Consider the following 26,108-nt stretch of genomic DNA (forward strand, 5'->3'; position numbering starts at 1 on the left):
GCATCCACACTTTATTATTAATGAGCATTCTTGTTCTCCCAATTTGGGCAACCTTTCTGGGTGGATTTTCTTTCTTAAAAAAAAAAATGTGGCCAAACTCTGCAGATGGTGTTTACACCGCTGTGAGATCAGATAACAGTGAAAGTGAGACCGCCTCCAAGATGAGGTCTCGCCAATCTGATCGCATTCTGCATGCGTTTACACCTGCAGTAGATGAGTTTTTCGCTGATACAAATCACATGTTAATACCAGGTGTAAACATCCACCGAGACTCTGGACCAATCAGCAACCGGCAGAAACCGGATGACTCATCACCTCTTAAAGACTACGCACACAAATCACCACTTTATATCTATCACATGCTTCGGCAATGTCACAACCTATTTATTCCCTACGATTCAATCAGAAAACCTACTTTGATATTTGATCATTTTAATTTTAATTTATCTTCGCCAAATACTCATTTTCCCTAAACAGAGCCTGAACGCATCATAATGTAACAGAACCTTTGTATGTTGGCCGTTAGCGATGTTGCTAACGTTACTAGCTCTAAAATGCCGATGTCCTAATCTCATATTTTACTGAACGTTGGCGGAAAACGATTGTCAATAAAACTTTATTTCGCACTGTGACAGTTAACGTTAAACTGTGTAATTAATCGGCGGTTCACGTGTGGTTCATACGGATCAACAATGGTCCTTTATACCACTAGTAAATACACTGAATATTTTCACCTCCATGCACACTTTCCTTCCAGCCAATCACAGCTGAGAACGCCATCTTAAAAAAAAACAACCGTACCTCATCGACGTTCTCGAAGGCGTTGATGATGTCGTATGGCAGGCAAGACAGCAGGTCGATGACGAACCAGGTCTTCAGGTAGTTCATGCGGATGAGCTTGGGGTCAGAGATGACCTCGCCTCCAGGCCCCACGAAGGTGGTGTGGAAGTTGAGGACGATGTCCACCAGGAAGATGACGTCCACCACGCTGTCCAGCACCAGCCACACGATGTTGTTCTGCCTGGTCTTGAAGGAGACGTTGTAGGGAACCATGATGGCCGTGTAGAAGGTGAGGATGAGGATGACCCAGTCCCAGGTGGTCTTGAAGGTGCAGTAGTGGAGGATGATGTGGGGGGGCGTCTTGGGGGCTTCCTGCTTGTACTGCGGAAGGATGTCTGAGTTCAGCTGCAAAACCTGGAGGAGCAACAAAGCAGGATATGTTACACGAGAGAACGTGAAATTGGCGTGAATCTATTGGACTTGTTGGGACCACAAAATCACTACATTGGTGTTACAGAGTGAAGTTTCTCTTGCCTCAAACAATCTTTGGCTCAAATCATAGACTGTATTTAAGAAGTGACCATAGTTGGACTGAAGAGGAGCGACGTAGAGACACCGTGTACGTCTCTGGTAGAGACCTGTCAATCACCGTGTAGCCCCGCCCCTAAAGCATCCCCTGCTTTATGGTCTGTTTGACTCTAAATGGACCATCATTTACTAAATGAACATCATGCTGTATTGAAGAAGACTTGAAACTAGAGATTGAGACCATAAACTCATGTTTACAATGTTTACTGAGGTAATAAATCAAGAGAGAAGTAGAGTCATTTTCTCATAGACTTCTATACAACCAGAGGAGTCGCCCCCTGGTGGACATTAGAGAGAATGCAGGTTTAAGACACTTAACCTTTGTCTTCACTTTTCAGACCCGGAGGTTGTTACTTAGCTCAAACTCAACTACAACATTTTATTTTGGTCAGCCATCAAAATTAAAATTTTTTATTTAAAACAGAATATGTCAAAAGATTTTCATTTCATTGGCAGTTTCATTCTGCCAATTATATTTCTAATATTCAGTTATAGTTGTTTGAAGTCTGAGGGTGTTTTCCGAACACAGAGTCGAAAGTAACCGTGAGGAGATGAAATTAAATCATGTGAAAGAGATGAAATAGAAGGAAAAAGTAAGACAAAACCTGGACCACTTTGTGTTTTAGTCTAGTCACAATCACCTACCGCTGCTCGGTGTGTGTGCAGCGAGAGCCGGGGAAATAGAAAAGTATTTTACAATTTGTGATGTTTTTCTTCTCCGGGTTTCATCTGTATTCATCTTTTTTTCGTTGCTCCGTAAAACTCCCTGTGACAAAACTGCATAATGAATACATTTGGCTAGAAATGAGACGGCAGAGGACGGGGATGAAGAAACGGATGAGACGGACTCAAACTAAACTAAAAGAACAAATAAATAAATAAAAACAGCCATTATTGTTTGCAGAGTGATGAGGATGATGATGATGATGATGATGATTACTCTCCTGCTGAGCTCGGCTTCCTCTGCATAACACAGACTACATTAAATTCAAGATGGATTTCCTCTGCAGGCCACTCAGAGATCACACATCAACCATTCAACCCACTTTACACTAAACTGCATATTATTCTGTTTGTGTTCAGCTGCTACTCAGATGAACTGCAATTATAAATCAGACTGATTCTAACGCTTCCTGCGGTTCAAAAGAAAGGAAAACACATCTACAGTATACTTAGAGTGGTACTTCTTTTAACTCAGTTCCATTAGTAATGTTGCCGTTTGTCACTTAAAACTAAAACAGATAATAATACGATGTAGGATTGTATGAATGCTGTTTGTACTATTGCTACTGCAGTTATTTCCACTCTAGTACTGAGTTACTGCTCACACTGTTGCAGTACTGATGATAATATAAAAGCTAATACTTCTACTGTAATCAATACAACTACTACTAATAGTACATATAGCTGCAATAACTACATATTTCTCCTACTTATATTATTATTATAGCTACATTGGTGCAACTATGTCGAGGGTTGTACGGTTATTACCCTTCACACCTGCACTACTACTGCTCCAAAAACACTATTATTACTCACCCTGTGATTTCTACTAGTTAGCCTAGTTACCTCGGTTAATGCTACAAATGCCACTTTACTACTGCAGCTGCTACTATTTCTACTGCCGTGCAGTTTCCTTCTAGTACTAATAATACTACTGCTAGTACTACTACTACTACCCAACAACTAATATAACTATAATTAGTTACAGAATCGTTCTTACTGCCGTTAGCACACTACTAGCAATTCTAACGCTACAAATATCAGAGTCAATATCAATGTACATACGTGCAATATAAATAATCTGCAATACCAACACTTCCTACCTCACGTGTGCAATAATGTGTATTATATTGTATCGAGCTGAAAAGCAAGCAAGCATTTCAAAAATGCTGGAAACAGGAGTTCAGTTGGGTGGCGTTGAACGTTGTGGCCGAAACTCCAGATTAATTTACTTAAATAAAAGATTTAACAAACGAATAACTTTAGTGTACTTCAGTTGAAACGTGTCGATCACTACTTCTGGTATTACTAGTACTTCTAATATTACTGCTGCTACTACTAGCACATGTACTTCTGCAGTCCCTCTTCTTCTACACCACTTCTACTGTAATATTAGATATCAATCAATCAATCTGCTGCTACATAATCATCATAATAATAAAACATTCAGAGGAGTTAGCCTCGGCTAGCTTTGGTAGCCCCCCTCGGTCTGATGTGAAGTGACCTCAGCTGAGGATCTGATCCTGATCATCAGAGCTGCCAATCAAACGGCCCCCTGGTCAAGAGCTGCACCGTCGCTCCAATTAGGAACCCAGCGGCATTGTGGGGGGGAGAGAGAAAAACTCTGCTCATGTGGCACTCGACAGCTTCCTCGACAGAAGACGCCAGCTGTTCCTTTCAGGATGGATCACCTGCGTTTATCTATTGAGCACGCTCAGGACGTTACGCAACCCCCTCCCATCCAGCAGCATGCTGGGAGACGCAAGAGGCTGAATCAGCTTGGAACTTATTATGCCCCTTTTTCTTTCTCCTTCCTGCCAACATCACTTCTCTCTTGCCTCTACATTCTCCTCTTCCTTTCCTCCACACCTTCTCTTACATCCTTCTTTCCTTCTCTACATGCACAACTTATTGCACTGTTCCTTCCTTGACTCACTAAACTTCAGGTTCTGTTCAGAAAATAAGAAAACCTCATTCAAGAATCACCTCGATTGGTGTATTAGCTCCTAAAAATCCAGCCCTTTGTGTTCTGTGGTTCACTCCACATTTCTAAATAAGGACGATGACTTAAAAACAACTATGTCATATTTGTTCTTGATTTAACATTTCAGTTTTTCCATAATTCCCATGAGCCCTAGAGCTTCCACTTAAAGCCATGTTTACATTATACTGGGGTTATTACAATTATGAGTTTGACTTGAAAATAGCCCGAACAACAATATCCAAGTAGTAATTAGGACTGGGAACTCCGATACATCGGATCTGGTGTTTAATAACAGACGTGCTTAAAGACCAAATAAAGATGGACGCCAAAGTCTGTTGTTCTCTGTAATTAAACTTCATTTTAATTGATATAGTCCTATATTGCCAATTCACAGTAGAATTATGGGAATCCTTCCCGTCTTTACCATCCATGAAGTTATTAATGTGCAGGTTGTTCTCAAACAGCATTCTAAGCTCTTATGTAATCCACGTAATCATGAACCAGGAAGTGAAAAGACAGTAAAACCCACAGGTGGAAGGGTCAGACAAAAAAAACGTTCCTCAAGTTCGCTCGCATGAAACGAGAAGTCAACGTTGACTTATTCCTCTGAAGTACGACACTTCTAGTTATTTGAACCCAAACAACAATCTTTTCCCAAACCTCACCAAGTTGTTTCCTGCGAAGACGGAAGTTTATTTTGAAAAGACCGTCTGCATGTAAGGAGGGGAAATTGACTCGCGTTGCTGGACGTTCATAGGACAACGAATAACGAGGAATAACTGTTTTCATAAGATCTCACACCAGCTGAGGATACGTTGCAATAAGGCATCCGACGTCAGTGTGACAGAAAAGTTAATAAGCAGCAGACAAACACAATCACAGACAGACTCGAGTAGACTGTCGGTGTGCATCATTATTGAATATACAAAGCTATAACATTTTTATTACAGCAGTGGTATTTTTTTAAAGCTTTTACTCCTTTTATAATGTATAAAAAGAGAGTACTGCAGTGATTTAAGAAGTCCATAAAGTGGGCGGACTCACAAGAGATATATATTTAAAAAATGGTCCAAACTGAAGCAGAAGCAAAGATATCCTGGTGTGTAGTCCCTCGTATGGGTCTAATAGAAAGCATCTTTCATTAACAAATCCCCTCCTTTTAACCTCACTGTTTAAATGGTTGAAGTCTGAAGTGTCATGAGTTTATTCCTTCTCTCCTTCCTTCCTCCTCCCTTCCATCCGTTTGGCTCCTTCTTCGCTTCCTTACTTCAATCATTACTTCCACTTTCCTCTCTTAGTCAGCTTCCCCTCTTTGCCTATTTGATTTATTTCCTCTCATTTTATATCTTTCCTCCTTTTTACATTCCCTCCTCTCTTTCACCTCCTCTCCTCTCATTCCTCCCCCCTACCCTCGTCCCCTTTAAAACGCCCTGGAAGCAACACTTTTGCTTAAAAATAAAAAATGTAAAGATTATTATGGCCTCATGTTCCAATAAGAGATGAAACTTAAACAAATTCTGATTAAAAGGCGACACACCTCAAACTCAAACGTTCATGAATAAAACAGGCGGGTAAAATAAAAAAAAAGACATCAGCTGTCTTCTCTCCCCACACACACACACACACACACACACCAAAACCCATTTTCTAAATTTCCCGCAGCAGTCACAATCATTCAGAGTGCCCACAGCACCCGGCTTCCATTGCTTCCATCTCCCCAACTAACATGAAATAGTAATGACGGCCGCAGTCCACAGGAGCACGGCGCTCCCGGGAAGAGGAAAGCACCGCTCGCTGTGTCAAACAACTGCAGCTTCGGGGGGAAGTTAGCGTGCGAGTGGAAGTGGATGGAGGCTAAAGGACGGATGCATTGAGGGCGTGGTTGTGTGTGACAAAGTACAATATGCTCACATGCCTGTGCGTCCCGTCGATCAATGCAGGCGTCGGCGTGCGTTCGTAGAATGGTTTGCATGCGGCACTTAATGTTTTATGTGAGGATTTATTTGTGCAGAAATAATGTTAAGAGCAGAGAGTTGCTACGGTGGCATGTTTGCCGTGTGTGTGTGTGTGTGTGTGTGTGTGTGTGTGTGTGTGTGTGTGTGTGGTGCTGCAGCGTTAGCTTCCAGGTGACATGGTTAGCTGCCCTTACTGTACTGGTGTCTCAGTCATTGAATGAACACTAAAGTCAGGTTTTGAGCTCAATCCTGCAAGTTTAGGAGGTTATGTTCCCATGTTGGAGGCTGATCCTTAAAAATAATAATAATATATATTAAATGTGACACGTTTTGGTACCTGGTTAATGAACAGCACAAGTGAATAACATGGGATTGGGAGGACATTTGGGCATGAAGCAGAAGTACTTGCTTTCATGGTGACCCTGGTATAAGTCACAGAACGAGGTGTAGAAGAGCAAAGCATGTGTGTGTGTGAGTCTGCATGTGCTCACCTCCACCAGTCGGGACGGTTTGTGGCTGACTTCGGGTTTGTCTATGGGAGCCAGCTTCGGCAGCGTGTTGCGGTTGTTGGTGAGCGCCCGTGTCAGCCGCGCAAACTTGGTCCATCCTGCAGCAGTGAGACAAAAAAACAAAGCTTACACCACGTTCATCAGAGACTGGCTTTGAGAGTCAGCTGCACGCAAACACTGATACGGTTTCCCATTTCACCGCTCCAATGGGGACACAATGGAGCTACAAAATATTCCCACAGCTTCCACTTGTACCCGCCACTGGAGGGCTCGCAGGAACTGAGTTTTTCCCCACTTGGTAGTTCATATTTACAATAAATGCAGCACAGGCTCCTGCAGAAAGTGTCCTTGAACACAACTGAACCTCCACCAGCTGCAGGGTTCCTGCTCTGCAGCTGTGCGATGTGCTCTGACCTTCGTGTGGAAGCGGGAGATGAAAGAGAACATAAAGACTCAGAAGTGTCTGACAGCCTCTCACAGCTAAAGACAATGTGTTGGAGGTCACAGAGACGAGAAGATCTTGAGCCGAGAACGGGGATCGAGCAGGGTCACTATTTGCAAGTCTACAACCAGATTCCTTTTTGAGATAATTTCCCATCATGCTCCTGGTGGCATTTCCATCGACAGGTTTGGAGCGAATAAACTTGACCTCCGCATAGTTTCATCAGAAGTCGGGGCGATACGCTGCTCATGGCTTTAATACGCCGAACACAGAGTAGAAGAAGAAGTAGAGGTCGTGAACTGGAAACAATATAAGTCAGCTTGGCGATCGAACCATCTACGCAAAACAGAGAGTATTTGTTTCAATTGGGCACATTTTCATTGTTTCTTTTAATGACAGCGATGGTTGAAGCTTTCAGGAGACAAAGAGAAGCATTCGCACATCACGACAACAACAACAGCTTCCCAGTCATTAAAGAGAGTTAAATGTTTGCTTCACAGTTTATTCCATAATCCATTTAGTGCATCAACTCTTTCTTTGACAAAGACTAAAAACACCTAAAGTGAGCTAAGAAACTTTTTCCACAACTGATTGTTTTATCTCATAACCATCAGTTACTAATGTAACGTTAAAACATTTAACGAAACATGAAATGAAACTATAAATAATAAACAAAACAATAAACAAAACGTTAAAACATTTAACGAAACATTAAATGAAACTATAAATAATAAACATTTAACGTAACATTAAACATTTAACAAAGCGTTAAAACATGTATGTAACATTAAACTAACTGTTTTTCTGACCCCTCCATCCTCCACATCCTCCTGACCGCACAGACATGTGGACTTCGATCAGAAACATATTTGTGATTCGTCAGAAAAACAAACGTAATCTGGGAGATAAACATTTAAAAACATAATCTACCTTTAAGGAGTCAGATAACACTAAGTTTAAGAGCAGACAGACTTCTCACTCTGCTCATCTTTTGAACGGCAAAGAAGACAATCACAGTCGTTCTCTATTTCAACATTCAACAAATGTTTAACCGCTAAAATAAACTGATAGAATGTAGAAAAGAGAAGTCTAAAAGCCTTAAAGAGATATACACACTTAAATGGCTCAATGTTGGAATCTGGACCAAACTTTCCGTATATTTTATATTTTATATCCTGATCAAACTTCTTGTACTTTCTGCCTTTCATTTTAAATGTATTCTTGTAACTTTAACCTATGTATAACCTTTATTATTCTTCATATCAGTGTGATTAATATGCTGTAGGTCTTGGTGGCCGATAAGCATTCAATCATACTGTTTTTGAAAAGTGCTATTTACATAAAGCTCATTATAAATGCAGTGGAATTGCAAAGCAAGCATTGTGAGGAACATGCTTTGTGTTTTTGTGTTTTTTTCGTTCCCTCATCATCATCACATGAGAATCATTAGTCGATCTCAATAACACCGGCCTGTTTTCTGGCCTCACCTATGCTGTGAGTTTTGGAGGACGGATGCTGTTGAAAGGACAAAGAGAAGCACAACAGAGGCGCAGCACCACATCACGGGATCGACCCGTCCCCGTCGAAGGGACCATTACGAATAAAGAGCGACCGCCTCGGGCCGCCTGCTGAACACCCCGCTTTCATTTCAACCATTCATTCCTGTGTGCAGCGGTGTGAGAGAAGCCAAACAACACGGTACTGGGACCAGAACACAATACTTGCTTTATCACTTCGACTACCCACAAGAAGAAATTGCTGTAGTGGCTTTTGTGTGAGTAACTACACGTCTTCTTTTATGTGGTTTTCTATATGCTAATACCCAAACCTGGCTCTGGATCATCGTAGAAGCCAAAACAACATCCTTCCAACATCTCTCCTGGAGGGAAACTGCTGCAGCAGAGCTTCTCATTGTGTTCAGTACAGGACTTGTGTATTGTTGTCTGTGAACGCTTTGGAGCAGAAGACAGAACGATATCTGTCAGTTACCCTGATGTTGGTGAGCGGTGCACGCTTAGAAATAAAGGCTCCAGCTGGAACTGATAGGGTTCTTTGGCTTGTTCTCAGAACCCTGTTTGGTTCCTGGTAGAACCTTTCGTAAAAATAGAACCTTTAAAAAGTGGTAACGGTTCCGAGAGGGTTCAGTGAGAACCCTGCTACGGCTCCACCCAGAACCCTCTCTGGAGGTTCAATCCAGAACCTTTCCGCCTTTTGTAAGGGTTCTACCTAGAACCCAAGGATCTCATCTAGAACCCCAAAGGGCCGGGGATGATGTGGTGCAGCGGGACCCAGGAGACCGGTTGAGACTAACTTTTGTAGGAGTGTTAACTTGTTACTCTAACAAATGGAAACTTGTATTAATGGGCAGTAAAACCCATTTTTGCTCAAATCAACACAAACACACATTTGGGGTCTGATGTTGTATAATGAGTCTGCTCTACTTAATTCTAGCAAATTCGCCATTATTCCATAATTGTTGTTCCACTGTTCAGAAACATTTACATGAGCTCATTTAAAATCGAGCCGGTGCAACAATCTCCCAGGATTGTCTGGAGAGAGCCGGTCACTTTCATGACATCATTATGAAAACTCACTAAATGAAACGGATGAAAATGAGACTAAATGAAAGAGAAATAAAGAGAAATAAGCAAGTTAACAACAAGCTCAGGGGTCTGTTTGAGTGCAGTTAAAGGGACAGTAGTGATGTTTTGTAGTATTCTCCTCCGTAGTCCGTGTGTTACTAGGAGTTTGGAGAAACGGATTTATTTTAGACCCCGAAAAGAATATATCAGTTTAAGTGAACGCTGTATGTAGAAGGTTTTCACCTCTTTACCTCGATGTCAGACGGTACCTCAGAACACAGGAGCTGCCTCCGTCGGTTAGTTTGTGTTATTTTTAGTTTGGTGAATCTTAACTCTTCAGAAACACCATAAATCTGGCGTCCTGGAGGACAGAACATCTCACCTGTGTGATGTGAATGAGGTCTAGAATGAAATGCATTTTATATTCTACTGTATCATGATCTCTTGTTAAATGCTCAACATGTAGGTTTAGTTTGTTCGGTTTATGTCTGATATCATGTATAAAGTACCAGGTTTTCTCTTTCCTCTGTAATGTAATGGAAGTAGAGTCTTGGGCTCCTTCAGAGCTATAATACTAGAATAAACAAATCTTAATAGCTCGCCTTGTTTTACTCTAAGATCATTAAATATTTATTTTATCCATCATGGTAAATAAAAAAAAAGTAGAGAAGCTAATAAGCTGAGTCACAGCTAAAGTTATCCAACATTTGACAAAGAAAGACCAGCTGTAAAACCTTTAGATGTGCTTATAAAATCAACTTTTCTTTATTCATTTCTATAATAAAGCTGTGCCGTTCACTTTAAAGTCACACATGCTAACTGCCGAGTCTTGTTTACTTTCACTGAAGCAAAAAAGACTTTTATTTGCAGCCACCGTAGTTTTTCCATCGTGGCATTACTCCATTTAATAAAGCAAAAAGGTCTGAAGTGCTTTTTCTACGCCGCCTATACAGTAGGTTGCATAATTCACTGTATTGTGTGCATGCATTATAGAGCACCACACCCTAATGCGTTTGAGAAAAAATAAATAATAGCGAACCGTTTGGTCGGAAAGCAAACCCAGAACCACTTTCATCACGACGCAAATGGAGGAATTTACCTCGGTGGCGCTCGTGTAAATACGTAGCGACAGGCTCCCACCACATGAGGACAAAAGGGCCACACACACACGCACGCACACACACGCGCACGCACACACACACACACACACACACACACACACTGCAGGACAAGTAAATAAGGTCTTTTCTTCACGGTTAATAGTAGTACTGCTGCTGCTACGGTTCCCCCTCTAGAACGCTTGACTTACCAGACTGGAGCACAATGAAAGTGGGCTAAAAATAACAGGGGAGCAGAACCGCTGCACGCACCACAAAGTGAATTCTCCAGTGAGATTTTGATCAGCAGGTTGCACAGACGAGGACGACTCGCACTGAACTCATAGCCGTTTGTCCTCCAACGACAGACGATCAGCACACATGCACTGCAAAAACCATCACTCAACATCTATCTTTAACATGTAGGAGTGTTTGGTTTTGTGCTTACTGTTCAGGTTTGGATGTTAAAGAAAAGTGGGAGTAAAGAGTTCAGTATGTCGGTGATGTCGGCACAGACATTTGGTGGAATTAACTCCACATCACCTCTGAGGTCCGGATGCATTAAGACAGCATGCAAAATGTAAAAACATGCTTGGTACAGCATCTTTTGTTCAGCTGGCAATATGAGATAATATTATTATCTGCCAATTATGTTTATTTCAGCGTTATCAGCCACAATTAAAAATAACCAGATCATGAACAACATCTATGACTACAACAAGTAAAGTCTGCTGGAATGTTTAACGCCTGAAGCGCCGGCGTTCTCGTCACTCATCATCCTGTAATGAAGTCTCGCCCGAGGCTGAAGCGACCGCCATCTGTGAAGCTTTTACAGGTGCTGACAAAGCAAACAGTGAACTCTGCTGCGCTGCAAGAAACCAGCCACACGATGGGGGTTTAATTGTGTTTGTGTGTGTGTGTGTGTGTGGGGGGGGGGGGGGGGTCCTTTTCTGATGCAAGGGTTTAAGGACCGAGGATGTCGTACGCTGTACAGATTGCAAAGCCCTGTGAAGGAGATTGGTGATTTTGGGCGATAAAAATGATTTTGAATTTTAAAAAATAAATAAAATGTTCATTTTCGGGTTTTTTTCATTCTGCCACTTGTTGAGTTTTGCTCTTCTTTCTCTTCTTACTGCTCTCTCTCACCGATGATGCCGACTATTTATTGAACCCGCTCTGCTGTAATAACAGCCAGCGGCCGTGCATGCATCGAGAATGTTCTGAAGTCATTGAAAAGGCAGCTGTTAAATCCGGGATCTGAGGGAAGATGACGGAAATAAATGCATCTGCCACAATACAGAACGTATTTTAAGTTTAGTAAAATGATGGGGTCATTTTAGAGATAAAAAAATCTACTTGGTTGTTCCAAGCTGAGGATCTTCAGCATCTCTCTCCCGCTCAGCTGATGCTGACGTGTTGTGGCGAGCCGAGGCCGCCGGAGCATCCAGAGACGAAGCTGAGAGCAAAGTTTTCGGTCTGCAGCGCGAGCGAGCTCAGCTGCGAACGGCCTCCCCCCCCCCCCTCCAATCAGCTGGCTGCTCTGTGACTCACCGTGGCCTCCAACAAGCCGTACTGTACTGAAATACACGTGTGGCGTTTACAGTCTGGCTGCCAGCACCATCAGTCAAACTACCAACGGCAAAGTGCAGCCTCGTTGCCAACGTGACTCTCCATTACCGAGTGTATGACTACGATACAAGGCCGTCTGTTTTATAGTGCAGTAAACTTTTCATTTCCAACACGGTTTCATTTCAAAATGTCTAAGAATCTCACACTAAAGGAATCAAAAGCCACACTGGGAACAGTTGACCTTTTAAACTGACCACAAAAAGAAGGCTTATGCGCCGTGCACGTCTCTGGTAGAGACCTGTCAATCACTGTGTAGCCCCGCCCCTAAAGCATCCCCTGCTTTATGGTCTGTGTGACTCTAAATGGACCATCATTTACTAAATGAACATCATGCTGTATTGAAGAAGACTTGAAACTAGAGATTGAGACCATAAACTCATGTTTACAATGTTTACTTCTCTCTTGATTTATTACCTCAGTAGAGTCACTTTCTCATAGACTTCTATACAACCAGAGGAGTCGCCCCCTGGTGGACATTAGAGAGAATGCAGCTTTAACACGTGAAGCTTTGGCTGATGTTGCCGCTTTCTCTGAACCAGCAGACCTCTAGTGTCTCCTTTGTTTTCTTTCATATTACAGACGATGTGAGAACTAAATCTGAAGTTTGTCACATGATCAGCAGAAGCTAACTGGTAAAGACGTCACGGCACTGATGTGACAATATTAGTTCCAGTCAAGCACTAATTGCATGTTCAACCCGCGTTATTCACATGTCGCTGAGCACATGAGTGAATACACAAATCACACGACAACTCTGCAGGCCTCCGTAACTCGCTGCATGCGTGCACGCGTGTTTGCATATATGTGTGTGTACATTAAAAGGGGGGAGGGTGAGGGATCCTTGTCAAAGGGCAAACACACCCGCTCAGTGGCGCTGAGGACGACTCCCAGGGCAGGAAGCTGACACTGTGCATCAGTCAGGGCACAGAGGACAACACCGCCACCCACATCTCCCGTGATTCCTGACAGCGTCCCAACCTCCTCAAACACAACCCGACAGATGAGACGCTCCCGCATCGCAAGAGAAATAAGACTTGACTCGCTCTTTTTTTCATCCAGCCGCAGCTTGGGATGAAATAAAGAACTACGATTTGCAGCGAGCAGAAATGTTCCGAGACTTCTCAGTGGGAGAGAAAGAACCGAAGAGGAAGAAGGGGGAGAAGCAAGAGGAAGGAAGGGAGGAAGGAGGAGGAAGGAGGAGGAGGACAACTAGTGAAACAAAAGAGAAGATGAAGGAGACTATGAAAGGGAAGGGGACAAGGAGGAGAGTGATGATAGCAGAAGGGAAGAAAAAGAAAAAGGACACAGAACACAGCTGTGCTATATGCTAGCATGTTCACAAGGACAATGCTAACATGCTGATGTTTAACAGGTGTAATGTTCACCGTCTTAGCTTAGCGTGTTAGCGTGCTAATATTTGCTGATACAAAGTACAGCGGAGGCTGATGGGAATTCTGCAGGTAAAGTTTTGGGGCAGATTCATATTTCTGACACAGTGATGAAGAGTCAGAGGATTACCAAAGGTTCTCCGAATCATCTTGAAGGGAACATTTCACGGCAATCCATCCGCTCAGTTAATGCATTTCAGAAAAACACAAACACGTTGGGAGGAAGATGATGAGAGAGGAAGAACAAGAAGAGGCGGAAGATGAAGAAAGTTAGTGATATGTCCAATCAGAATTACATTGCTGGGGCGTCTGGCCTTGTACTCATTTGGTTTCCACTCTGAAAATGTTGTGACCCGTCGTCCCCCGTCTCTCCTCTAACTCTTTACTGTCCTGAATAATGAAACGGAAACATCTCCTCCTCTGGTGGCTCGGGACACTGAGCTGCACATCATGTTCTCTGAACATCAGACTTTCCAAAAGACGTCTGTACGAACATCCTTCTCTACACGTCTCTCTCCTTTTTAACTCAAACTGTGAATTATGCAATAATAAAAACACACATGCACCAAAAATACGATTTTAACAGTTTGTTAAATCAAAGCAGGGAGAAACACTCACCTTTGGTGGTTTCGTCTTCAATAGGCTGCTTGAAGAGGGTGATGTCCTTAAAGGTGCAGAGGAACAGAACCACCTTGTCGTTCTCGTTCCTGATGGGAGCCACTTGCATGTAGAACCACACTGGACTTCCTGCGGAGAAATCAGAGAAATCTTAGCTGCGTATTCCTCCTAATAAAGACACAAAATGGCGAATCTAGAGCCAGTGTTTGTTTGGTTTGTCCGCTCTGGACGCGCTCCGTATGTAGATATTAACGGCTCATTCTAAAAGGTAACAAAAACACTCTTATTTAACTCTTATTGTTCTTTTAAGGTTATTACTAAAGAAAACATACTTAATAATATTATATTCCATTTCTGCTAATAGGTCAGAGTAAATGCTTTCACTGCTCCTTTAACCCTCCTACGTGAGTATAAACTGCCCCACATATGCGACATGAGACAATAGCACAATACATTTTTTGAACTAGAAGGGCACTCGGAGAGCGCAGACACAAATAACTTGTGTATCCGCACTGTGGTTTGACTCTGCTCCTAGATTTAATGAGTCTTTCCTTGGGTCCATGCTGCACCCTTCCACCACGGTTCATAAAAACCAGGCTGGGAGTTTTTCTGTAATGCTGATGACGAACGTAACAAAGAAAACAGAAAACGTAACCCCCGTTGGCGGAGGTTTATAAGACAGCTACATATTTGTATAGGGTACTGTTTATGCAGTTAATATACAATAAATCAATGCACTTTACCATTTAGTTCTAATGAAACAATATGTGTGCTGACAGATGTCACTGTGGATTAAAGCTCATGGAAGGCGCAGCACGCCCACAGGTGTTCTCAGTGATGTTTAATCAACCAAAGACCATTTAAATGTAGGCTGAGCTCCATGCTGACAATCACGGGTTATATAACAACCGTAAGAACATACATGTCCACACATAGACTATTCTTCATTGGAGAAGAAAAGGAGAAGGATTTTAAGAATTTACATTTTTGTATATAATATTTTGTCAAAACAAAGATTTTATGATACAAAACATTTGACATTGTTGTTTAAAAGTAACTCAAACTATCTTTTTTTTTTGGAGAAACTCAAACTCTGCTTAGAATCACTGTGCCGTTTTTGAATTGGGACACTGCTCAAGGATTCATTCATCAAGAATCCTGTTTAATGAACTGTGAGCTACATAACGAACAATGAGTCGTTGAGTTCACCTGACGTCACCTGATGAAGCCGCTGATCTTCATACAGAACAGTCTGATCCTCTCAGCGCATGAACACCATTGTTGATCGTCTAACACGCCGTTTAAAACAGCCGTAATGTTCCGGTCATCTCTTTAAGGGAACTCGCCGTTCTCTCTGCACACACGAGCCTCCAACCCGCTGAGGTTTTCTGTGACTTTATTACCTCCTCACACACTTTCAAGAGAGCCCAAGTTCTGTGGATACAAGTCTCATTTATATTCACAGCCTCCATAAGAGCCTCGTTCTCCTGATTTGTCAGCAAATTTGAGAAGTTTAAATATTGATCTTTTCATTTTTTTTCCTTTACCGCTCCTCCCTCCTCCGCCTCGCACTCGTAGGTGATCACTCTTGGGAGACGGGAACATTTAGGACTATTTTTGTCGGCCCACTTGGTGCATCGTGTGCTCCTCCACAACGCTGCTGATCCGAGACTCACTGCTGCTCCGTCACACCGGACAGGAGAACCTACTGCTCCTCCCTGATTGGCCCGTTGAAGTTACACTTCATCTGTGACATCATTTGCATTATGATTTATTAATCAATCCATCCATTATCCAACATGTAATATTAGCAGTGGTTTAAATCACCCACACGTATAAATAAATAAATAAATAGTTTGAAAGTTAAAAACAGAAACTCATGTTTCTGAAGGTCATTGAACTCAAACGTGGTTTGGGTTCAAATAAGTATGTTGGTTACATAAGTTAAGTTACATGACGGCAGACTGTTTCTAAAAAAATATGCATTAAGAAGTGTGGAGTAAATGAAGTGAGCACTCACTGTTCTTCCTGTACAGCAGGATTTCAAAGCAGTTGGACTCGTAGTTGTCGAACGTCTGTCGGACTTTGTCGATGCTCATCTTGTCCGTCAGCTCTCCGTACATAAAGCTAGAAAGAGGAAACAGAGACGGTCAATACTGACTTCTGTTATCTGACCATAAAGGGTTTTTATAGAGTGAATTGATGCAGCAGCATAAATTCCGCTCACAGGGATTATTGATTGGGATCGGTGCCGCCTGCATTTCTTCCTTAAAGGGCTGAGGGCATTTTAATCTGAGCTAATATATTTAGTTGGAGTGATTACTTTCTTTTCCAACAGCGCAGTGTCTTCAAGCACCAACACACACACACACAAATGAATAGCAAAAGATACGGTATGTTTCCTAATTGTAGATCACAAACACAGGTTTTTATCACCAGAGAGCATCTGGAAAAGCCTGAACTGGTGTCATCGTTAGATATTCTTTCTGCTAATGTAACGATGTGTTTGGAGCTCGAGAACACGGCTCCTCATCCAGCGCAGTCGCATCTGATCTCCAAACGCAAATATAGAAAAAGTTCCTCCCACGTCAAGGGTTCCACGTAATGCAGAATGTATTTCTTTATTCCACTTTTATTGGCCTTTAAGTGGAGACACTACATGTGAATAAAGTAAAAGAATTAACTGTTATCACCAAGAAACTTCCCCAGAGAAGTCATCTTTATTTTAGTATGTTTGAAAATGCAAATTAGGAATTGTCTAAATTGAATATGTGCTAATTTGCATTAATATATGTAACAGAAATTTTAAAAAAGTCATGTTTTTAGTAATAGAATGTAGTATAAATGAGTGTGTGAGTGATGTGTGAACTAACCCCTCTGTGTGAACCTTCAGCACATAGAGAGGAATGAACGTGTAACGTTTGGTGTGTGTAAGAGCTGCTGAAGTGGAGATTTATCATCAGAGTCTGAGAACAAACTCATTGAGAGAAAGCGTCCTTTAAAGAGACGTTTAGTTCATTACAGACATTTAGAGACTCTACAGGTGAAGAGGGTCAACACATGACCTCATAGAGATCACCATGAAGCTTCACCACTTCATCACTCACACTAAGAGGAGGATTTATTGTGTTACAAGCTTTCTGAAATGTGATGTTTAAATAAATGAGTCATTGTCTAATGTTAACTTTTGGTGAATTTAGAATTGCACTATTCCACTAACTACCTACGACGCTGGGCCGGCCTGGAAGTTACGGTTCTCTTCTGTCCTCTCGATGCCTCGATGTCCTCAGCCCCGGAGCAGCAGGGGGTCGGACGGATAAATCTCAGTGCCCTGTTCTCACTTATAGCTCGGAACCTTTTTAAGCCACCGGCTATAGTCAAGGCCCCCCCACCCCCCCCATCACATCACATCCGAGAGGCGCCAGAGGAGACGAGTCGTCCTTTGGAGTCAAATTTTTTAAATGTCCTGACTGACAAGCGAGCAGGACGCCGTCCTCGAGCAGACTGAGCTCTTCTGGCAGCACAAAATTGGATTCATTTCCGACTCTCGCGGAGCGGTGAGCCAATCTCTCCCTCTCTCTTTTACAGCAAGTGCCAGATGACTTTCTTTTTTCCTCTGGTACAGTGTGAGTCTGCTGAGCTCCACACTTTCCCTGCATGATATAATAGTAGCGATGAAGCAGTAAACGAAGTTAGCATCATGTAAACAGCTCTCCAGAGCAGCACCAAGCGGTTTAAAAGGATCACTACGGAGGGACAGAAGCAGGGAGGTGCAAAAGATTGTTACTTTGCGATCTTTTCTATCTCTTTCCTCTCACACACACACACACACACAGACAGACACACACACACACACACACACACACGCAGTGCTTAAATAATAGATGGAACTGAATAAAATAGGCATATTTAGTGATTTCTGCAGGATAAATGGAGCACTTTAAAAAAAAGGACCTGGTTACTCTGGTGTGGTTTTAAGTCATAGCTGCAGGAAAAAAAAGATTTGTATTAGTTCCGCTTTAAATGAAGCATTTAAACCATTAAAAAAAATCATAAACCCAGGCGTTAAATACAACATATGCTTACTTTAGATTCAGTACGTGGGTGCACATGAAAACATTTAGTTACACTGTGAGTGCAATTATAAGACTGAAAAGTCATTATCGCTCCATTACCTCACAGTAATTAAGCTTTGATCTGACATTAAACATTAGTAATTGTGCACATTTACGATGTTCAGTAATGAATACAAAATACGACCAGAAAAGGGTTTTACCTGCATGTGCTGCTCTTCTGCATGACCTCAGCTCTGTGGAAGCCAGACAGCTTGCAGAATCCGTCATTGCTGTAAACTACAGGCCACTCCACGATCTGGGCGTTTCCCAGGAGGAAGCTGGTTTCTGATGGACGGACAGGACAGAGAGAGGATGTCGGCATCAAATATGAAACACGGATAAAAGGCTGCAAAGCTTCTCAACCTCTGGAGGAAGACTGTATTAATAAACTGCTGTAGGCAGAGTAACATCAGCAAAATGTACCTAAAGTATAACTGCTGCATTAATGTAGCATTGTATCTCTTTTATATCCTGTTGGTTCGTTTAATCTACATCAATGCATCATATTCTATAAGATCATCATGTTTGCAGCGTCGCTGTCCTGTGAGAACCACGCATCTCTAAAAAGAACAAACAGCCTGTTTTTAGCTTGTTTTCACAAATCTTTCATATGGATGTCGGTTTTTGAGTCCAAATGTGGTCATTAACCATCGACTGTGAATAAGAAGTGGACGAAGTCATCGTGACGTCACTCATTGGTTTGTGGACTGATGTTTTGAAGCCTCCAGTTTGGCGATTTCGCCATCGCCATCTTGGATTACGGCCGTCGCCTTGTTGGTTTTTTTGCAGCCAGTGAACAGGAAGTGAGCATATCTGGACTGAGGAGTGACGTAGAGACGACGTATACGTCTCTGGTAGAGACCTGTCAATCACTGTGTAGCCCCGCCCCTAAAGCATCCCCTGCTTTATGGTCTGTGTGACTCTAAATGGACCATCATTTACTAAATGAACATCATGCTGTATTGAAGAAGACTTGAAACTAGAGATTGAGACCATAAACTCATGTTTACAATGTTTACTGAGGTAATAAATCAAGAGAGAAGTAGAGTCATTTTCTCATAGACTTCTATACAACCAGAGGAGTTTAAACTAGTATTAAACTTGGATTTTAATCATTAAACTGCCTCTCTTCGTACTATGGGAACAAAAACGTGAGCTGCCGTGGCTGAGTCTCTCTTTTCCCGGCCTGTCTGGTTCATAGTCCTGGTTAGCATCATAGCTAGGCTAGGATTAGCATTTAGCAGCAAGTAGCCAATCAGAGGCCGAGTAGGGCCGGGTTGTCCCGCAGGGCACAGTGGAGGAAGTCTCCGGCTTTAATGCCGGCCAAATACTCATCTGGATATTCAGCAAAAAGTGGTTGAACATTTAGGATTTTCTTTAATAGTAAGCCGTTTGCTTTATGTTACTACAAGTAGAAGTCAGGTGTTGCATTACCTGCAGCTACAAACTCAACACTTACCTACAAAAGGAAACGCTATCAAACATTTTTTGGCTAACAAACAGCTGAAACCTGTGCCCACAAGTTTTCAGTTAGACAATATTATTGGTAAAAGGCCTCCGCTTGCTACTTATCAAAGAAAATCACCTCTACCAACACATGATGGAGACATAAAATGATGACACTTTAGTGTAAAAAGCTACGTGGCCACACAAGGCAGGCTAATCAATACTGTTCAACGAAAAGGCAAAAACAAAAAAAGCCACCTTTTTAACACCACCAGGTCCATCTTTACTTACTTAAATCCACCTGTCACCTCTCTTCTGAGACACAGCCACTCCACCTGCAGAGAGTCAGCCATGTTTGTTACAACCTGCTAAAAGCCCCGCCTTCTTATACATGAAGCCCCGCCCCCGCTTCTTCAATATTTGATATTCAGCCTCGTATTTGCACATATTATCTGGTCTTCTTTGTGGATATGTTGTACGTAGTGGGGTAAAACATTTCACTGCACAATGTAGAGAGATGATGAGTAGGCCTATGTGACAAAAAATAACTTTCTTTCATAGAGTTTCTTTCAAACAAGATCCAGGCTGAAATAAACTAAAAGTGTCATCTAAAATTAGCTATTTTATACAATAAAAAAACTCTCCATTCACTGCGTTTTAAAAACACTCAAACATTCAGGAGTTGACAGTCTGCTGCTGTCTAATTAAAACCCAGAAGACTTCAGCAACTGACTGAGTTTCAGACGTTGTCCTTGAAATCACCAACAACAACAACACACCAAAAAAACAACACACAGACATGGAAACATGGTGAGAATTTCCAAAAGCTTGGTTTCTAAAAATATTTTCTCTTAGATTTGTTCTTTCTATTAAAGTTCAAGTCTTTTTTTATAGCAAACCGGACCCAGCGGCTTCTTTGAAAGGTCAGAAAACGATCTCCTGCTTTAGAAGAAGGTCTGCACTATAAAAAAGGTAAATGCAAATTGTAATTAATAAGCTAAAACTGCAGATAACGTCTTCCAACACCTGCCAAAGCTGCAGGTGTCTTTGGCAGGAAATCATTCAACATGAACTCCTCTTTTCCAAAATAATAAATAGTTGGCTGGTGATTCAGTGAATTTTGAGATGAAAAGATGGGATGCAACAGCTCTTCAAATTCCCCAGAAACCTCACAAGCGTGCAGTGTTTCCCCACAGTACAGTATGTGTTTACAAGAGGGAGGAAAAAACCCTGTGAAACAGCGTTTCAATTCTCTAAAAGATAATAACATTGGAAGTTGTGTCAGCAGGTTTTACAGACCGATGAGTAAAACCCTCCAACGGCACCTGATGAAAAACAACAGACTGCAGCATATCGGATTCATAATAAAACAATGAATTGCTTCTGTGGCTTTCAAACTCCTTCCAACAACCACACAAATACAGGGAACAACTTAGACGGTATTTCAGAGCAAGTTTATTCTAAGAGGCCGGGATACTAATCTTCCCCTGAGAACTGTACAGGTTTATTTTTTCAGACTGAATTTCACCTGGATGTTATGTCCCATTCACGAGTTTCTTTCTTTTGTGCGGCAAGAAAACTTTGTTCACTGCAGTTTACAGGAAGTGAAGTCCTCTATTTTTGAACGAGGACAAATCTTAAAGTGCTTCCGCGGATGAAGACTGGAGATAGAGAACGGCTTCAGTTCCCCGTCAGAAAGGTCTGTCTGACATCAAGGTAAGGAGGTGAAAACATTCTAAATATAGCGTTCACTTAAACTGATAGAGATTCTTTTAGGAGTCTAAAATACGTCCACAGCAGAACATTACTATTCTCCCATTCTGGTTCTCCAAACTCCATCAAATGTAGTAATACACTGACTGTGAAGAAGTACTTCATGCAACCACACTTAAACATCCAAACTATCCTTTTTTACAATACGGCCTTTTCCTCTGGCGCCACTCAAAGGACAAACTCTGCTCCTCTAAGAACAGAGAAGACGTTTATATAAATCAAACTCTTCTGTTTTACTTAGACATGTTCAAATAAAACTTGTTTTTTTATTTGGTGTGAACAAATGAGGCTGCAGTGCATTGTGGGTAAGCCATTAGCGGGTCACACCTTTTAACGCAGAACAGTCCAGAACAAGATCAGCCTCATCTGTCCCCCGCCTCTCTTTCCAAACATTCAGCACAAAAAAAAAAAATGTAATTGGTAAGACTTAAGAGAATCATCTTGACCTTTGCTGCTCTGCTCTTTCATTACAACCAATTACTTAGCTGAACCGAGGTTCGACCAGTCGGGCTGCCCCGAAGTCCTTCAGCAACAGAAGTGTACAAATCCTCCAAAACATCAAACTCCCTGCCGAAGAAACCCTCTGATGACATCATGCAGCATTCTCAACAACGGCTCTCATTCAATCATCGGGATATTCGGTGGGAGGCTACATGAGACCTTTTTAATGTCAGATCCAATAATTCACACTAATTAAAAGAGACCCAAGTGAAACAACGAATGCGTTCATGCAGAGACAATGTGTTGCTGCCTGCAGAAACCTCCAAACTGTCAACCAACACACTTCAACTACCTGCAGTAAATATTGACCCGACCACATTTCATGAATATATTAAAATACCATGTCGATACAGATTATTGCATATCCTGGACATTTTGTACAAATAAATCACTGAGGAAAGTTTTTTTTGCTGGTTTCTTTGTATTTATTCATCATGTGGTTTACAGTCTAATTGACATTTGCATTAATTACATGAAGATGAAGTAATGAAACGGACAGCTACTTTATTTTAAATGCTTTTCAAGTTAAATTACTGCACTGTGTTTAAATCGTAATACAGTATAGTATGATGAATAGTAGTTAAAATCATAATTAGGCTAAAGAGTGCAGCAGCGATGATGTATTTTTGTAGCTAACAGGAAGTTAGCATCACGCTGGTTTCCTCCACAAACAGCCAATGCGATTCTTCCATTTGATTTTGGATTATTACATAAATAATCTACACAAATTAACTCCACTTTTATAATTTTTGAAGTGTAAAGTAAGGAAGTAAAGTAAAATAATGGAACTCCACCACGGTCACGTGACTTCACGTTAGTCTATAAAGGAACTCCACCACGGTCACGTGACTTCACGTTAGTCTATAAAGGAACTCCACCACGGTCACATGACTTCACGTTAGTCTATAAAGGAACTCCACCACGGTCACGTGACTTCACGTTAGTCTATAAAGGAACTCCACCACGGTCACGTGACTTCACGTTAGTCTATAAATGAACTCCACCACGGTCACGTGACTTCACGTTAGTCTATAAAGGAACTCCACCACGGTCACATGACTTCACGTTAGTCTATAAAGGAACTCCACCACGGTCACGTGACTTCATGTTAGTCTATAAAGGAACTCCACCACGGTCACATGACTTCATGTTAGTCTATAAAGGAACTCCACCACGGTCACATGACTTCATGTTAGTCTATAAAGGAACTCCACCACGGTCACGTGACTTCATGTTAGTCTATAAAGGAACTCCACCACGGTCACGTGACTTCACGTTAGTCTATAAAGGAACTCCACCACGGTCACGTGACTTCATGTTAGTCTATAAAGGAACTCCACCACGGTCACGTGACTTCACGTTAGTCTATAAAGGAACTCCACCACGGTCACGTGACTTCACGTTAGTCTATAGAGGAACTCCACCACGGTCACGTGACTTCACGTTAGTCTATAGAGGAACTCCTCCACGGTCACATGACTTCACGTTAGTCTATAAAGGAACTCCACCACGGTCACGTGACTTCACGTTAGTCTATAAATGAACTCCACCACGGTCACGTGACTTCACGTTAGTCTATAAAGGAACTCCAGCACGGTCACATGACTTCACGTTAGTCTATAAAGGAACTCCACCACGGTCACGTGACTTCACGTTAGTCTATAAAGGAACTCCACCACGGTCACATGACTTCACGTTAGTCTATAAAGGAACTCCACCACGGTCACGTGACTTCACGTTAGTCTATAAAGGAACTCCACCACGGTCACGTGACTTCACGTTAGTCTATAGAGGAACTCCTCCACGGTCACATGACTTCACGTTAGTCTATAAAGGAACTCCACCACGGTCACGTGACTTCACGTTAGTCTATAAAGGAACTCCACCACGGTCACGTGACTTCACGTTAGTCTGTAAAGGAACTCCACCACGGTCACGTGACTTCACGTTAGTCTATGAAGGAACTCCACCACGGTCACGTGACTTCACGTTAGTCTGTAAAGGAACTCCACCACGGTCACGTGACTTTACGTTAGTCTATAAAGGAACTCCACCACGGTCACGTGACTTCACGTTAGTCTATGAAGGAACTCCACCACGGTCACGTGACTTCACGTTAGTCTATGAAGGAACTCCACCACGGTCACGTGACTTCACGTTAGTCTATGAAGGAACTCCACCACGGTCACGTGACTTCACGTTAGTCTATGAAGGAACTCCACCACGGTCACGTGACTTCACGTTAGTCTATGAAGGAACTCCACCACGGTCACGTGACTTTACGTTAGTCTATAAAGGAACTCCACCACGGTCACGTGACTTCACGTCTTCACCACTAAACTAGAGGAGGATAGTGTTCTTGTCAGGACGTTTAGTCGTCTCATTTACACTCTTTTTAAGACACGTAGAAGCTTCTAAATTCACCAGAGGAGGAATTAAGTAAACGTTTAAATCTCTTCAGCTTGTGTTAAACACAGATCTGATTTCAGACATCTAAATACAAACACATTCAGAAAACACTTTAACTTTCAGACCAGGGAACAGGAAGTGCAAATATGCCGACTCATTTCTGAGACTCACAGCTCATTCTATTGCACCCTTACGGGTTAATCTGCCTGCAACAGTGAAATGATGTAAAGTTTTACTTGCTGCCAAACCAATACGCTAAAATATATTGAAATGAATAGGCTACAAAACATTGTCTAAAAAGAAGAAGTAACTGCTGAAAAAAACTCTTTTAGAGCTTTTGTAGAGATTATAAATGTTAACTTTGTTTTTTGGTAAGTATCATATTCATACCAATTTAAAAAAAAAAAAATTCAGTATTCATTGGAAACTGTCTCTCATATAAGCTAAAGCATCGTTGTTTCACTCTCTCTCTATTAGTTTTGATGTCTGCATTGAAAAGCTCATATCCTGTTTTCTTCTGCAGCTTTGCTATAATGTAGACTTTGCCAATAAGGTAACCAGTAATAATTAGTTTCAGCCCTGTAGATATTCAGCAGCAGGTAAACAAGAAGTTCCACCCTGTAAATGTCATCCAAGTGGTCCATGTTACAGTTTTAGTCTCCAAGATTCTCCAAACTTAAAGGCTGCTGGTCTGATCTCAAACGGCCTAAAAGTCCCACAACAGTGTCTTCACATCATTCCAGCTAGCTTGTGTGGCCTATCAAGCAGAAAATAAATGAACAGACAGCAACTATACGACCTTTGGCGCTCCAATTAGCGCTGAAGGTTCCCCAAGAGATCTGCACAACAGTCTCTCCTTCAGGAAGGCACAAACAACAGAAACGCTGCAGCCCTCCTCATCCTAGAGCCCGCGTTCACTTCGCCTGATTCTCCGCTGACTTTTATGGGAAAGTGAAAGAATCTATTTAATCAGAGGTTCACTAACAAGGACCACGCACATAACTGTATGAGTTACGAGAGGTTTATTGCATAACGTGTTGGTCCCAAATCTGGCGCACTTTACAGCGCAGGAAAGACATGAGTCCTGATAAAAAAACAACACCGCAGCTGAGTAAAACTGAACACATTGAGATGATGTGAGATGAATAACTGAGCAGATATATATTATTCACCCAGCAGGTCGCTCACTTCACTTTGTCCCCATAAAACGCAGTACTATTAGTTACATAATGACGGAGCTCACATGTTGGTAGTTTATTCATTTCAAACTCCCTAAAATAATAATATTTGGAAGATGGGGACTCCAACAATAATCAGATGGTTCAGTTGTATTGGCTGAACAGCTTTCAGTGTTTAATGAGCAAATATATACTTTAAATCTTCAGTTAAATGTGGTGTTTGTGAAGCAGCGCCGCTGTTTTGGTCTAATCATGATGAGTTAGTGGATAAAACGGTGCGTAAACTGGGTCTCCCGATGAGCATCTTCCCGGTATGAACAAAAAAATGATTTTCCTCCAAACTGAAAAACACGTTGCTCCTAGTGGAAATATTCCCCTTCACATGAAACTT

At 41.9% G+C, this 26,108-nt stretch overlaps 1 protein-coding gene across 1 annotated transcript in view; it reads right to left on the bottom strand.

The window, feature by feature from the left end:
• The window catches only part of kcnh5b (potassium voltage-gated channel, subfamily H (eag-related), member 5b), a gene marked incomplete at both ends in the record, with an annotated part of 102,752 nt that overhangs the window by 76,359 nt on the left and 285 nt on the right, over nucleotides 1–26,108 (bottom strand). The window contains 5 exons of the mRNA XM_079174228.1: nucleotides 802–1,194; nucleotides 6,522–6,637; nucleotides 14,296–14,424; nucleotides 16,316–16,422; nucleotides 18,572–18,695. Of these exons, the coding sequence (XP_079030354.1) occupies nucleotides 802–1,194; nucleotides 6,522–6,637; nucleotides 14,296–14,424; nucleotides 16,316–16,422; nucleotides 18,572–18,695 (869 nt within the window). The remainder of the gene's footprint in view (nucleotides 1–801; nucleotides 1,195–6,521; nucleotides 6,638–14,295; nucleotides 14,425–16,315; nucleotides 16,423–18,571; nucleotides 18,696–26,108) is intronic.

The sequence above is a fragment of the Pholis gunnellus genome (genome assembly GCF_910591455.1).
Source record: "Pholis gunnellus genome assembly, chromosome: 15".
NCBI classification, from domain to species: domain Eukaryota; kingdom Metazoa; phylum Chordata; class Actinopteri; order Perciformes; family Pholidae; genus Pholis; species Pholis gunnellus.